At 51.2% G+C, this 18,042-nt stretch overlaps 1 protein-coding gene across 2 annotated transcripts in view; it reads left to right on the top strand.

Moving 5' to 3' along the window:
- Positions 1–18,042, top strand: part of CENPS (centromere protein S) — a 38,827-nt gene that overhangs the window by 16,417 nt on the left and 4,368 nt on the right. For both annotated transcript variants that reach the window (XR_015876485.1, XM_088465131.1), the window contains exon 3: positions 8,363–8,396. Coding sequence is in view for 1 of the 2 variants with exons in the window: in XM_088465131.1 (XP_088321257.1) it covers positions 8,363–8,396 (34 nt within the window). In the remaining variant the exon portion in view is untranslated. The remainder of the gene's footprint in view (positions 1–8,362; positions 8,397–18,042) is intronic.

Below are 18,042 nucleotides of genomic sequence, written 5' to 3'. Positions count from 1 at the left end.
CTGAGCTCCTGTATCCCCATATACACTGTTATTACCACATATAGTAACACCCTGAGCTCCTCCATCCCCATATACACTGTTATTACCGTATATAGTAACACCTTGAGCTCCTGTATCCCCCATATACACTATTATTACCACATATAGTAACACCCTGAGCTCCTGTACCCCCATATACACTGTTATTACCACATATAGTAACACCCTGAGCTCCTCCATCCCCATATACACTGTTATTACCACATATAGTAACACCCTGAGCTCCTCCATCCCCATATACACTATTACCGTATATAGTAACACCCTGAGCTCCTGTATCCCCCATATACACTGTTATTACCGCATATAGTAACACCCTGAGCTCCTGTATCACCATATACACTATTATTACCACATATAGTAACACCCTGAGCTCCTGTACCCCCATATACACTGTTATTACCACATATAGTAACACCCTGAGCTCCTCCATCCCCATGTACACTATTATTACCACATATAGTAACACCCTGAGCTCCTGTACCCCCATATATACTGTTATTACCACATATAGTAACACCCTGAGCTCCTGTGTCCCCATATACACTGTTATTACCACATATAGTAACACCCTGAGCCCCTGTACCCCCATATACACTGTTATTACCACATATAGTAACACCCTGAGCTCCTGTATCCCCATATACACTATTATTACCACATATAGTAACACCCTGAGCTCCTCCATCCCATATACACTGTTATTACCTCATATAGTAACACCCTGAGCTCCTGTACCCCCCATATACACTGTTATTACCACATATAGTAACACCCTGAGCTCCTGTACCCCCATATACACTGTTATTACCTCATATAGTAACACCCTGAGCTCCTGTACCCCCATATACACTGTTATTACCTCATATAGTAACACCCTGAACTCCTGTATACCCCATATACACTATTATTACCACATATAGTAACACCCTGAGCTCCTGTATCACCATATACACTGTTATTACTGCATATAGTAACACCCTGAGCTCCTGTATACCCCATATATACTATTATTACCACATATAGTAACACCCTGAGCTCCTGTATCCCCATATACACTGTTATTACCACATATAGTAACACCCTGAGCTCCTGTATCCCCATATACACTGTTATTACCACATATAGTAACACCCTGAGCTCCTCCATCCCCATATACACTGTTATTACCACATATAGTAACACCCTGAGCTCCTGTATCCCCATATACACTGTTATTACCACATATAGTAACACCCTGAGCTCCTCCATCCCCATATACACTGTTATTACCGTATATAGTAACACCCTGAGCTCCTGTATCCCCCATATACACTGTTATTACCACATATAGTAACACCCTGAGCTCCGGTATCCCCATATACACTGTTATTACCACATATAGTAACACCCTGAGCTCCTGTATCCCCCATATACACTGTTATTACCACATATAGTAACACCCTGAGCTCCTCCATCCCCATATACACTATTATTACCACATATAGTAACACCCTGAGCTCCTGTATCCCCATATACACTGTTATTACCACATATAGTAACACCCTGAGCTCCTCCATCCCCATATACACTGTTATTACCGTATATAGTAACACCCTGAGCTCCTGTATCCCCATATACACTGTTATTACCGTATATAGTAACACCCTGAACTCCTGTATCCCCCATATACACTATTATTACCACATATAGTAACACCCTGAGCTCCTGTATCCCCCATATACACTGTTATTACCACATATAGTAACACCCTGAGCTCCTGTATCCCCCATATACACTGTTATTACCGTATATAGTAACACCCTGAGCTCCTGTATCCCCATATACACTGTTACCACATATAGTAACACCCTGAGCTCCTCCATCCCCATATACACTGTTATTACCGTATATAGTAACACCCTGAGCTCCTGTATCCCCATATACACTGTTATTACCGTATATAGTAACACCCTGAGCTCCTGTATCCCCCATATACACTATTATTACCACATATAGTAACATCCTGAGCTCCTGTATCCCCCATATACACTGTTATTACCACATATAGTAACACCCTGAGCTCCTCCATCCCCATATACACTGTTATTACCGTATATAGTAACACCCTGAGCTCCTGTATCCCCCATATACACTATTATTACCACATATAGTAACACCCTGAGCTCCTGTATCCCCATATACATTGTTATTACCACATATAGTAACACCCTGAGCTCCTCCATCCCCATGTACACTATTATTACCACATATAGTAACACCCTGAGCTCCTGTACCCCCATATACACTGTTATTACCACATATAGTAACACCCTGAGCTCCTCCATCCCCATGTACACTATTATTACCACATATAGTAACACCCTGAGCTCCTGTACCCCCATATATACTGTTATTACCACATATAGTAACACCCTGAGCTCCTGTGTCCCCATATACACTGTTATTACCACATATAGTAACACCCTGAGCCCCTGTACCCCCATATACACTGTTATTACCACATATAGTAACACCCTGAGCTCCTGTATCCCCATATACACTATTATTACCACATATAGTAACACCCTGAGCTCCTCCATACCATATACACTGTTATTACCTCATATAGTAACACCCTGAGCTCCTGTACCCCCCATATACACTGTTATTACCACATATAGTAACACCCTGAGCTCCTGTACCCCCATATACACTGTTATTACCTCATATAGTAACACCCTGAGCTCCTGTACCCCCATATACACTGTTATTACCTCATATAGTAACACCCTGAACTCCTGTATACCCCATATACACTATTATTACCACATATAGTAACACCCTGAGCTCCTGTATCACCATATACACTGTTATTACTGCATATAGTAACACCCTGAGCTCCTGTATACCCCATATATACTATTATTACCACATATAGTAACACCCTGAGCTCCTGTATCCCCATATACACTGTTATTACCACATATAGTAACACCCTGAGCTCCTGTATCCCCATATACACTGTTATTACCACATATAGTAACACCCTGAGCTCCTCCATCCCCATATACACTGTTATTACCACATATAGTAACACCCTGAGCTCCTGTATCCCCATATACACTGTTATTACCACATATAGTAACACCCTGAGCTCCTCCATCCCCATATACACTGTTATTACCGTATATAGTAACACCTTGAGCTCCTGTATCCCCCATATACACTATTATTACCACATATAGTAACACCCTGAGCTCCTGTACCCCCATATACACTGTTATTACCACATATAGTAACACCCTGAGCTCCTCCATCCCCATATACACTGTTATTACCACATATAGTAACACCCTGAGCTCCTCCATCCCCATATACACTATTACCGTATATAGTAACACCCTGAGCTCCTGTATCCCCCATATACACTGTTATTACCGCATATAGTAACACCCTGAGCTCCTGTATCACCATATACACTATTATTACCACATATAGTAACACCCTGAGCTCCTGTACCCCCATATACACTGTTATTACCACATATAGTAACACCCTGAGCTCCTCCATCCCCATGTACACTATTATTACCACATATAGTAACACCCTGAGCTCCTGTACCCCCATATATACTGTTATTACCACATATAGTAACACCCTGAGCTCCTGTGTCCCCATATACACTGTTATTACCACATATAGTAACACCCTGAGCCCCTGTACCCCCATATACACTGTTATTACCACATATAGTAACACCCTGAGCTCCTGTATCCCCATATACACTATTATTACCACATATAGTAACACCCTGAGCTCCTCCATCCCATATACACTGTTATTACCTCATATAGTAACACCCTGAGCTCCTGTACCCCCCATATACACTGTTATTACCACATATAGTAACACCCTGAGCTCCTGTACCCCCATATACACTGTTATTACCTCATATAGTAACACCCTGAGCTCCTGTACCCCCATATACACTGTTATTACCTCATATAGTAACACCCTGAACTCCTGTATACCCCATATACACTATTATTACCACATATAGTAACACCCTGAGCTCCTGTATCACCATATACACTGTTATTACTGCATATAGTAACACCCTGAGCTCCTGTATACCCCATATATACTATTATTACCACATATAGTAACACCCTGAGCTCCTGTATCCCCATATACACTGTTATTACCACATATAGTAACACCCTGAGCTCCTGTATCCCCATATACACTGTTATTACCACATATAGTAACACCCTGAGCTCCTCCATCCCCATATACACTGTTATTACCACATATAGTAACACCCTGAGCTCCTGTATCCCCATATACACTGTTATTACCACATATAGTAACACCCTGAGCTCCTCCATCCCCATACACTGTTTTTACCGTATATAGTAACACCCTGAGCTCCTGTATCCCCCATATACACTGTTATTACCACATATAGTAACACCCTGAGCTCCGGTATCCCCATATACACTGTTATTACCACATATAGTAACACCCTGAGCTCCTGTATCCCCCATATACACTGTTATTACCACATATAGTAACACCCTGAGCTCCTCCATCCCCATATACACTGTTATTACCGTATATAGTAACACCCTGAGCTCCTGTATCCCCATATACACTGTTATTACCGTATATAGTAACACCCTGAACTCCTGTATCCCCCATATACACTATTATTACCACATATAGTAACACCCTGAGCTCCTGTATCCCCCATATACACTGTTATTACCACATATAGTAACACCCTGAGCTCCTGTATCCCCCATATACACTGTTATTACCGTATATAGTAACACCCTGAGCTCCTGTATCCCCATATACACTGTTATTACCGTATATAGTAACACCCTGAGCTCCTGTATCCCCCATATACACTGTTATTACCACATATAGTAACACCCTGAGCTCCTCCATCCCCATATACACTGTTATTACCGTATATAGTAACACCCTGAGCTCCTGTATCCCCCATATACACTATTATTACCACATATAGTAACACCCTGAGCTCCTGTATCCCCCATATACACTATTATTACCACATATAGTAACACCCTGAGCTCCTGTATCCCCCATATACACTATTATTACCACATATAGTAACACCCTGAGCTCCTGTATCCCCATATACACTGTTATTACCACATATAGTAACACCCTGAGCTCCTGTATACCCCATATACACTGTTATTACCGCATATAGTAATACCCTGAGCTCCTGTACCCCCCATATACACTGTTATTACCACATATAGTAACACCCTGAGCTCCTGTGTCCCCATATACACTGTTATTACCACATATAGTAACACCCTGAGCCCCTGTACCCCCATATACACTGTTATTACCACATATAGTAACACCCTGAGCTCCTGTATCCCCATATACACTATTATTACCACATATAGTAACACCCTGAGCTCCTCCATCCCATATACACTGTTATTACCTCATATAGTAACACCCTGAGCTCCTGTACCCCCCATATACACTGTTATTACCACATATAGTAACACCCTGAGCTCCTGTACCCCCATATACACTGTTATTACCTCATATAGTAACACCCTGAGCTCCTGTACCCCCATATACACTGTTATTACCTCATATAGTAACACCCTGAACTCCTGTATACCCCATATACACTATTATTACCACATATAGTAACACCCTGAGCTCCTGTATCACCATATACACTGTTATTACTGCATATAGTAACACCCTGAGCTCCTGTATACCCCATATATACTATTATTACCACATATAGTAACACCCTGAGCTCCTGTATCCCCATATACACTGTTATTACCACATATAGTAACACCCTGAGCTCCTGTATCCCCATATACACTGTTATTACCACATATAGTAACACCCTGAGCTCCTCCATCCCCATATACACTGTTATTACCACATATAGTAACACCCTGAGCTCCTGTATCCCCATATACACTGTTATTACCACATATAGTAACACCCTGAGCTCCTCCATCCCCATACACTGTTTTTACCGTATATAGTAACACCCTGAGCTCCTGTATCCCCCATATACACTGTTATTACCACATATAGTAACACCCTGAGCTCCGGTATCCCCATATACACTGTTATTACCACATATAGTAACACCCTGAGCTCCTGTATCCCCCATATACACTGTTATTACCACATATAGTAACACCCTGAGCTCCTCCATCCCCATATACACTGTTATTACCGTATATAGTAACACCCTGAGCTCCTGTATCCCCATATACACTGTTATTACCGTATATAGTAACACCCTGAACTCCTGTATCCCCCATATACACTATTATTACCACATATAGTAACACCCTGAGCTCCTGTATCCCCCATATACACTGTTATTACCACATATAGTAACACCCTGAGCTCCTGTATCCCCCATATACACTGTTATTACCGTATATAGTAACACCCTGAGCTCCTGTATCCCCATATACACTGTTATTACCGTATATAGTAACACCCTGAGCTCCTGTATCCCCCATATACACTGTTATTACCACATATAGTAACACCCTGAGCTCCTCCATCCCCATATACACTGTTATTACCGTATATAGTAACACCCTGAGCTCCTGTATCCCCCATATACACTATTATTACCACATATAGTAACACCCTGAGCTCCTGTATCCCCCATATACACTATTATTACCACATATAGTAACACCCTGAGCTCCTGTATCCCCCATATACACTATTATTACCACATATAGTAACACCCTGAGCTCCTGTATCCCCATATACAGTGGAGGACTGGTCATTGCTTCCTGACTTACATGACTCCAGACTGAGCTGTATTCTCTCTGATGAACATATGATCTCTATAGATAATGAGCCCATGCGGTGTATCTGACAGCACGCAGTAAGGGATGGCGAGGGGTCACAGTAGATCTGTTACCATTGTGGTAATTTTCCATCATATACACCGCCCTTGTTGAGTTCTTTCATCCCCAAAATCCCTTCTTCTTATTTAATACAAGAGTCAGTTAAAAAGGGGATGAAAGTAAAGTTAATTTTATATCTTGGGCAAATCATCCGATAATTGGATGAATCAGGAATAGTTAAATATAATGTGGGGGCAGGTGCAACCCCAAAATGCGTTTACTGAATCGCACAAGCTGCATTGGACGCAGAATTATTTGGTGAAAAGATCCGTTTTATACACAGCGGGGACATGGGCCTAAGTGTACTATTGTCACTAAAGCAACCATGGTTCCTGTGATATCATTGTCCCCAGAAACCAGCAGCTGTTAGAGGCTGTACCTGCTCCTCCCTAAAGGGGGTTAGAGGCTGTCCCTGCCCCTCCCTAAAGGGGGTTAGAGGCTGTCCCTGCCCCTCCCTAAAGGGGGTTAGAGGCTGTCCCTGCCCCTCCCTAAAGGGGGTTAGAGGCTGTCCCTGCCCCTCCCTAAAGGGGGTTAGAAGCTGTCCCTGCCCCTCCCTAAAGGGGGTTAGAGGCTCTCCCTGCCCCTCCCTAAAGTGGGTTAGAGGCTGTCCCTGCCCCTCCCTAAAGGGGGTTAGAAGCTGTCCCTGCCCCTCCCTAAAGGGGGTTAGAGGCTGTCCCTGCCCCTCTCTAAAGGGGGTTAGAGGCTGTCCCTGCCCCTCTCTAAAGGGGGTTAGAGGCTGTCCCTGTCCCTCCCTAAATGGGGTTAGAGGCTGTCCACGCCGCCCCTCTGTAAGGGGGTTAGAGGTTGTCCACGCCGCCCCTCTGTACGGGGGATTAGAGGCTGTCCACGCCGCCCCTTTGTAAGGGGGTTAGAGGCTGTCCCTGCCCCTCTCTAAAGGGGGTTAGAGGCTGTCCCTGCTCCTCTCTAAAGGAGGTTAGAGGCTGTCCCTGCCCCTCCCTAAATGGGGTTAGAGGCTGTCCACGCCGCCCCTCTGTAAGGGGATTAGAGGCTGTCCACGCCGCCCCTCGGTAAGGGGGTTAGAGGCTGTCCACGCCGCCCCTCCCTCACTGGAACATTTAATTTTTAGTGGAATTGTGACATTTTTCTTTATTTTAAATAACGGTGTTTCCTCCTTTACTGTCTCTCCGTTCTCGCATTGCGCAGAATGGTCGCTCTGTCCGTGATACGTTTATATGAGTAAATCAGTTTCTTCATTTCTGCTGCGTTGCCCATTTCTCTCCTATGACTCCCATCAAATTGTCCTCGTTATATTGCTGAACAATCCACGTGAAGCACTTTGTCTTGATGTCCTTCCAAGATTTAATGACGAGTTTTCCCAGTCTCTCTAATTAGAGATCTCATTTCCATTTTTTTTTCTCACTCTACAGAAACGTTTGCAAAAGACCTTGAGCTGTTTGCACGGTAGGTGAGAGCGCGATGACAGCCGCCGCGTTCTCCGCTGCATAATCTCTTATATTCCTATAGAAAATATCTTCTATCGTTACATTACATTACAAATCAATTTTGGGCATAATTTTTCCATCATCCTTTAATGTTCTGGGGTATATAAAATTCTTTGCACCGGTACATGGGACGGACGGGAGACTATGGCGCAGGTACATGGGACGGACGGGAGACTATGGCGCAGGTACATGGGACGGACGGGAGACTATGGCGCAGGTACATGGGACGGACGGGAGACTATGGCGCAGGTCCGTGGGACGGACGGGAGACTATGGCGCAGGTACATGGGACGGACGGGAGACTATGGCGCAGGTACATGGGACGGGAGACTATGGCACAGGTACATGGGACGGGAGACTATGGCGCAGGTACATGGGACGGACGGGAGACTATGGCGCAGGTACATGGGAAGGACGGGAGACTATGGCGCAGGTACATGGGACGGACGGGAGACTATGGCGCAGGTACATGGGACGGGAGACTATGGCGCAGGTACATGGGACGGACGGGAGACTATGGCGCAGGTACATGGGAAGGACGGGAGACTATGGCGCAGGTACATGGGACGGACGGGAGACTATGGCGCAGGTACATGGGAAGGACGGGAGACTATGGCGCAGGTACGTGGGACGGGAGGCTATGGCGCAGGTACATGGGACGGACGGGAGACTATGGCGCAGGTACGTGGAACGGACGGGAGACTATGGCGCAGGTACATGGGACGGACGGGAGACTATGGCGCAGGTACATGGGACGGGAGGCTATGGCGCAGGTACGTGGGACGGACGGGAGACTATGGCGCAGGTACATGGGAAGGACGGGAGACTATGGCGCAGGTACATGGGACGGGGGACTATGGCGCAGGTACATGGGAAGGACGGGAGACTATGGCGCAGGTACATGGGACGGGAGGCTATGGCGCAGGTACGTGGGACGGACGGGAGACTATGGCGCAGGTACATGGGAAGGACGGGAGACTATGGCGCAGGTACATGGGACGGGGGACTATGGCGCAGGTACATGGGAAGGACGGGAGACTATGGCGCAGGTACATGGAACGGACGGGAGACTATGGCGCAGGTACATGGGAAGGACGGGAGACTATGGCGCAGGTACATGGGACGGACGGGAGACTATGGCGCAGGTACATGGGAAGGACGGGAGACTATGGCGCAGGTACATGGGACGGGAGACTATGGCGCAGGTACATGGGAAGGACGGGTGACTATGGCGAAGGTACATGGGACGGGAGACTATGGCGCAGGTACATGGGACGGGAGACTATGGCGCAGGTACATGGGACGGACGGGAGACTATGGCGCAGGTACATGGGACGGGAGACTATGGCGCAGGTACATGGGACGGACGGGAGACTATGGCGCAGGTACATGGGACGGGAGACTATGGCGCAGGTACATGGGACGGGAGACTATGGCGCAGGTACATGGGACGGACGGGAGACTATGGCGCAGGTACATGGGAAGGACGGGAGACTATGGCGCAGGTACATGGGACGGACGGGAGACTATGGCGCAGGTACATGGGACGGGAGACTATGGCGCAGGTACATGGGACGGACGGGAGACTATGGCGCAGGTACATGGGAAGGACGGGAGACTATGGCGCAGGTACATGGGACGGACGGGAGACTATGGCGCAGGTACATGGGACGGACGGGAGACTATGGCGCAGGTACATGGGAAGGACGGGAGACTATGGCGCAGGTACAAGGGAAGGACGGGAGACTATGGCGCTGGTACATGGGACGGGAGGCTATGGCGCAGGTACGTGGGTCGGGAGACTATGGCGCAGGTACATGGGACGGACGGGAGACTGTGGCGCAGGTACATGGGACGGACGGGAGACTATGGCGCAGGTACATGGGAAGGACGGGAGACTATGGCGCAGGTACATGGGACGGACGGGAGACTGTGGCGCAGGTACATGGGACGGACGGGAGACTATGGCGCAGGTATGTGGGACGGGAGACTATGGCGCAGGTACATGGGAAGGACGGGAGACTATGGCGCAGGTACATGGGACGGGAGGCTATGGCGCAGGTACGTGGGACGGGAGACTATGGCGCAGGTACATGGGAAGGACGGGAGGCTATGGCGCAGGTACGTGGGACGGGAGACTATGGCGCAGGTACATGGGAAGGACGGGAGACTATGGCGCTGGTACATGGGACGGGAGGCTATGGCGCAGGTACGTGGGACGGGAGACTATGGCGCAGGTACATGGGACGGACGGGAGACTATGGCGCAGGTACATGGGAAGGACGGGAGACTATGGCGCAGGTACATGGGACGGGAGGCTATGGCGCAGGTACGTGGGACGGGAGACTATGGCGCAGGTACATGGGACGGACGGGAGACTATGGCGCAGGTACATGGGAAGGACGGGAGACTATGGCGCAGGTACATGGGACGGACGGGAGACTATGGCGCAGGTACGTCGGACGGACGGGAGGCTATGGCGCAGATACATGGGACGGGAGACTATGGTGCAGGTACATGGGACGGAAGGGAGGCTATGGCACTGGTACATGGGACGGACGGGAGGCTATGGCGCAGGTACATGGGACGGGAGACTATGGCGCAGGTACATGAGACGGACGGGAGACTATGGCGCAGGTACATGGGACGGGAGGCTATGGTGCAGGTACATGGGACGGACGGGAGGCTATGGCGCTGGTACATGGGACGGACGGGAGACTATGGCGCAGGTACATGGGACGGACGGGAGACTATGGCGCAGGTACATGGGACGGATGGGAGACTATGGCGCAGGTACGTGGGACGGACGGGAGACTATGGCGCAGGTACATGGGACGGACGGGAGACTATGGCGCAGGTACGTGGGAAGGACGGGAGACCATGGCGCAGGTACATGGGACGGACGGGAGACTATGGCGCAGGTACATGGGACGGACGGGAGACTATGGCGCAGGTACGTGGGACGGACGGGAGACTATGGCGCAGGTACGTGGGACGGACGGGAGACTATGGCGCAGGTACATGTGACGGGGGCGAGGCTATCACTATGGCACAGGTACATGTGACGGGGGCGAGGCTATCACTATGGCACAGGTACATGTGACGGGGGCGAGGCTATCACTATGGCACAGGGGACGGGGCGAGGCTATCACTATGGCACAGGTACATGTGATGGGGCGAGGCTATCACTATGGCACAGGTACATGTGATGGGGCGAGGCTATCACTATGGCACAGGTACATGTGACGGGGGCAGGCTATCACTATGGCACAGGTACATGTGACGGGGGCGAGGCTATCACTATGGCACAGGTACAGGTGACGGGGGCGAGGCTATCACTATGGCACAGGTACATGTGATGGGGCGAGGCTATCACTATGGCACAGGTACATGTGACGGGGCGAGGCTATCACTATGGCACAGGTACATGTGATGGGGCGAGGCTATCACTATGGCACAGGTACATGTGACGGGGGCGAGGCTATCACTATGGCACAGGTACATGTGACGGGGGCGAGGCTATCACTATGGCACAGGTACATGTGACGGGGGCAAGGCTATCACTATGGCACAGGTACATGTGACGGGGGCGAGGCTATCACTATGGCACAGGGACATGTGACGGGGGCGAGGCTATCACTATGGCACAGGGGACGGGGGCGAGGCTATCACTATGGCACAGGTACATGTGACGGGGGCCAGGCTATCACTATGGCACAGGTACATGTGATGGGGCGAGGCTATCACTATGGCACAGGTACATGTGACGGGGGCGAGGCTATCACTATGGCACAGGTACATGTGACGGGGGCGAGGCTATCACTATGGCACAGGTACATGTGATGGGGGCGAGGCTATCACTATGGCACAGGGACATGTGACGGGGGCGAGGCTATCACTATGGCACAGGGGATGGGGGCGAGGCTATCACTATGGCACAGGTACATGTGACGGGGGCCAGGCTATCACTATGGCACAGGTACATGTGACGGGGGCGAGGCTATCACTATGGCACAGGGACAAGTGACGGGGGCGAGGCTATCACTATGGCACAGGGGACGGGGGCGAGGCTATCACTATGGCGCAGGTACATGGGACGGACGGGAGACTATGGCGCAGGTACATGGGACGGACGGGAGACTATGGCGCAGGTACATGGGACGGACGGGAGACTATGGCGCAGGTACATGGGACGGACGGGAGACTATGGCGCAGGTACATGGGAAGGACGGGAGACTATGGCGCAGGTACATGGGACGGACGGGAGACTATGGCGCAGGTACATGGGACGGACGGGAGACTATGGCGCAGGTACATGGGAAGGACGGGAGACTATGGCGCAGGTACATGGGAAGGACGGGAGACTATGGCGCTGGTACATGGGACGGGAGGCTATGGCGCAGTTACGTGGGACGGGAGACTATGGCGCAGGTACATGGGACAGACGGGAGACTATGGCGCAGGTACATGGGACGGACGAGAGACTATGGCGCAGGTACATGGGACGGACGGGAGACTATGGCGCAGGTACATGGGACGGACGGGAGACTATGGCGCAGGTACATGGGACGGACGGGAGACTATGGCGCAGGTACGTGGGACGGGAGACTATGGCGCAGGTACATGGGAAGGACGGGAGACTATGGCGCTGGTACATGGGACGGGAGGCTATGGCGCAGGTACGTGGGACGGGAGACTATGGCGCAGGTACATGGGAAGGACGGGAGGCTATGGCGCAGGTACGTGTGACGGGAGACTATGGCGCAGGTACATGGGAAGGACGGGAGACTATGGCGCTGGTACATGGGACGGGAGGCTATGGCGCAGGTACGTGGGACGGGAGACTATGGCGCAGGTACGTGGGACGGGAGACTATGGCGCAGGTACATGGGACGGACGGGAGACTATGGCGCAGGTACATGGGAAGGACGGGAGACTATGGCGCAGGTACATGGGACGGGAGGCTATGGCGCAGGTACGTGGGACGGGAGACTATGGCGCAGGTACATGGGACGGACGGGAGACTATGGCGCAGGTACATGGGACGGACGGGAGGCTATGGCGCAGGTACATGGGAAGGAAGGGAGACTATGGCGCAGGTACATGGGACGGACGGGAGACTATGGCGCAGGTACATGGGACGGACGGGAGACTATGGCGCAGGTACGTGGGACGGACGGGAGGCTATGGCGCAGGTACGTGGGACGGACGGGAGACTATGGCGCAGGTACATGGGACGGAAGGGAGACTATGGCGCAGGTACATGGGACGGACGGGAGACTATGGCGCAGGTACATGGGACGGACGGGAGACTATGGCGCAGGTACATGGGACGGACGGGAGACTATGGTGCAGGTACATGGGACGGGAGGCTATGGCGCAGGTACATGGGAAGGACGGGAGACTATGGCGCAGGTACATGGGACGGACAGGAGACTATGGCGCAGGTACGTGGGACGGACGGGAGACTATGGCGCAGGTACGTGGGACGGACGGGAGACTATGGCGCAGGTACATGTGACGGGGGCGATGCTATCACTATGGCACAGGTACATGTGACGGGGGCGAGGCTATCACTATGGCACAGGTACATGTGACGGGGGCGAGGCTATCACTATGGCACAGGTACATGTGACGGGGGCGAGGCTATCACTATGGCACAGGTACATGTGACGGGGGCGAGGCTATCACTATGGCACAGGTACAGGTGACGGGGGCGAGGCTATCACTATGGCACAGGGGACGGGGCGAGGCTACCACTATGGCACAGGTACATGTGATGGGGCGAGGCTATCACTATGGCACAGGTACATGTGACGGGGGCCAGGCTATCACTATGGCACAGGTACATGTGATGGGGCGAGGCTATCACTATGGCACAGGTACATGTGATGGGGCGAGGCTATCACTATGGCACAGGTACATGTGATGGGGCGAGGCTATCACTATGGCACAGGTACATGTGACGGGGGCAGGCTATCACTATGGCACAGGTACATGTGACGGGGGCGAGGCTATCACTATGGCACAGGTACAGGTGACGGGGGCGAGGCTATCACTATGGCACAGGTACATGTGACGGGGCGAGGCTATCACTATGGCACAGGTACATGTCACGGGGCGAGGCTATCACTATGGCACAGGTACATGTGACGGGGGCGAGGCTATCACTATGGCACAGGTACATGTGACGGGGGCGAGGCTATCACTATGGCACAGGTACAGGTGACGGGGGCGAGGCTATCACTATGGCACAGGTACATGTGATGGGGCGAGGCTATCACTATGGCACAGGTACATGTGACGGGGGCGAGGCTATCACTATGGCACAGGTACATGTGACGGGGCGAGGCTATCACTATGGCACAGGTACATGTGACGGGGGCGAGGCTATCACTATGGCACAGGTACATGTGACGGGGGCGAGGCTATCACTATGGCACAGGGACATGTGACGGGGGCGAGGCTATCACTATGGCACAGGGGACGGGGGCGAGGCTATCACTATGGCACAGGTACATGTGACGGGGGCCAGGCTATCACTATGGCACAGGTACATGTGATGGGGCGAGGCTTTCACTATGGCACAGGTACATGTGATGGGGCGAGGCTATCACTATGGCACAGGTACATGTGACGGGGGCGAGGCTATCACTATGGCACAGGTACATGTGATGGGGGCGAGGCTATCACTATGGCACAGGTACATGTGACGGGGGCGAAGCTATCACTATGGCACAGGTACAGGTGACGGGGGCGAGGCTATCACTATGGCACAGGTACATGTGACGGGGGCGAGGCTATCACTATGGCACAGGTACATGTGACGGGGGCGAGGCTATCACTATGGCACAGGTACATGTGATGGGGGCGAGGCTATCACTATGGCACAGGGGACGGGGGCGAGGCTATCACTATGGCACAGGTACATGTGACGGGGGCCAGGCTATCACTATGGCACAGGGACATGTGACTGGGGCGAGGCTATCACTATGGCACAGGTGACGGGGGCGAGGCTATCACTATGGCACAGGTACATGTGATGGGGCGAGGCTATCACTATGGCACAGATACATGTGACGGGGCGAGGCTATCACTATGGCACAGGTACATGTGATGGGGGCGAGGCTATCACTATGGCACAGGGACATGTGACGGGGCGAGGCTATCACTATGGCACAGGTACATGTGATGGGGGCGAGGCTATCACTATGGCACAGGGACATGTGATGGGGGCGAGGCTATCACTATGGCACAGGGACATGTGATGGGGGCCAGGCTATCACTATGGCACAGGTACATGTGATGGGGGCGAGGCTATCACTATGGTACAGGTGACGGGGGCGAGGCTATCACTATGGCACAGGTACATGTGACGGGGGCCAGGCTATCACTATGGCACAGGGGACGGGGGCGAGGCTATCACTATGGCACAGGTACATGTGACGGGGGCCAGGCTATCACTATGGCACAGGGACATGTGACTGGGGCGAGGCTATCACTATGGCACAGGTGACGGGGGCGAGGCTATCACTATGGCACAGGTACATGTGATGGGGCGAGGCTATCACTATGGCACAGATACATGTGACGGGGCGAGGCTATCACTATGGCACAGGTACATGTGATGGGGGCGAGGCTATCACTATGGCACAGGGACATGTGACGGGGCGAGGCTATCACTATGGCACAGGTACATGTGATGGGGGCGAGGCTATCACTATGGCACAGGGACATGTGATGGGGGCGAGGCTATCACTATGGCACAGGGACATGTGATGGGGGCCAGGCTATCACTGTGGCACAGGTACATGTGATGGGGGCGAGGCTATCACTATGGCACAGGGGACGGGGGAGAGGCTATCACTATGGCACAGGTACATGTGACGGGGGCGAGGCTATCACTATGGCACAGGTACATGTGACGGGGCGAGGCTATCACTATGGCACAGGTACATGTGACGGGGCGAGGCTATCACTATGGCACAGGTACATGTGACGGGGCGAGGCTATCACTATGGCACAGGTACATGTGATGGGGGCGAGGCTATCACTATGGCACGGGACGGGGCGAGGCTATCACTATGGCACAGGTACATGTGACGGGGCGAGGCTATCACTATGGCACAGGTACATGTGATGGGGGCGAGGCTATCACTATGGCACAGGGGACGGGGCGAGGCTATCACTATGGCACAGGTACATAAATGTAACAAATAATCGTTGTCGGATCCCTGTTACTCTCTATCCCGTCCGCATTGGTACACACCCAGCGCTATAGGGGCTGTATGCACTAGTCTGGACAGGGATTACCTATGGCCGCTGCTGTACAGATGTGATTTGGGGATGGTGCTGCCTCTTAGTGCACATGTATCCAGTAGCGTAATACAGCGTTTATTTCATGTTGGAAGCTGATGTTGGATTTGTGCACAGGATAGATGGTAATTTATATGTTGCGGTGACAAAAAGCCCACTACTCCCGGCCCCTTCCCTCACAGCGAGCGTCTCCTCTCCCTATACTCTGATCTATGAATAGAGGGAACCCAGCATTGCAGGATGAAAGTGATGCCCCCCCCTGTGCCCCCTGTAATGCGCGGTGCATGGATTGTGCTCCATTAGGTTAGCTGCAGGTGGAGGAAGGGTCTCCTGTAATTGCAGCATTGGGGTCTCCTGTCTCAGTGCTTCTCTTCGTAGTAAGTCCTGAGTCCTCCCAGGTGCTTCCCACTTGTGTGTGTGGAATTAAAGCTCTCAGTAACAGGATGTGGCACACGTCTGCCCTGCTGGCACGCTGCCACCTCCTCGCCAGTTACAGACTTTCCTTCCATAGCATTACATTCATTGTCTGGGCAATATCTATATGTCTACATGTAAGCAGAGAACATGTATGAGTCTCCCCCAGCCCGATATATGATACCCTGCGTCCACATTCCCTCCTGCGCTTGGTATGGTCAGTGAGGAGCCTGCATCACCCCGGCCAGCTTGGAAAGGGGTCACTTCTGGACGGAAGAAACTAAGGACCTGTGTGGATGTAGATGATTAGTAAAGTGGCTAACGAGGGATTTGGGTGCTTTATTGCAAAATTAATGATGGTCATTGTGAAGGAACCCCGTTCTCTGCCCGAAGCCCCCCCCCCCTCCCCTGTAATAGCTGTAGGAGGCGTGGATGTCTGTGTAAGAACTCCTAGCAGTACATGTTTTCCAGACCACCTGTGGAATGTGTCAGTTAGGAATAAATCCACCACGTTATAAAATGTGATCGTTAGAAATGACTTCACCAGTCCACCAACTGGTGGTCTACAAAACGTGCAATGTTAGGGGGCTCCAGGACCAGGTTGGCCATCCTTGCTGTATGTGCTAGCTTTATCACAGTGTCTGGATTAAAGATCGACAGTGTCTAGAAAGACACTTAATAGGTCATCAGATGGTCGTCAGGGACAAAAGGTTGACTGACAAATGGTCGACAGGTAAAAATGGTCGACACATGTTTTTTCAACTTTTTTTTTTAAGTTAGGGTTAGGCACCAGGGGGACGGTTAGGGTTATGGACTAGGGGTATGGTTAGGCACTAGGGGGAGAGGAAGTGTTAGGCACTAGGGGTAGGGTTAGG

The sequence above is a fragment of the Taudactylus pleione genome, unplaced genomic scaffold (genome assembly GCF_031769625.1).
Source record: "Taudactylus pleione unplaced genomic scaffold, aTauple2 ptg001867l, whole genome shotgun sequence".
Lineage (NCBI taxonomy): Eukaryota > Metazoa > Chordata > Amphibia > Anura > Myobatrachidae > Taudactylus > Taudactylus pleione.
The sequence above is the reverse complement of the archived record's forward strand: the minus strand, read 5'-3'. Positions and strand labels throughout refer to the sequence as shown.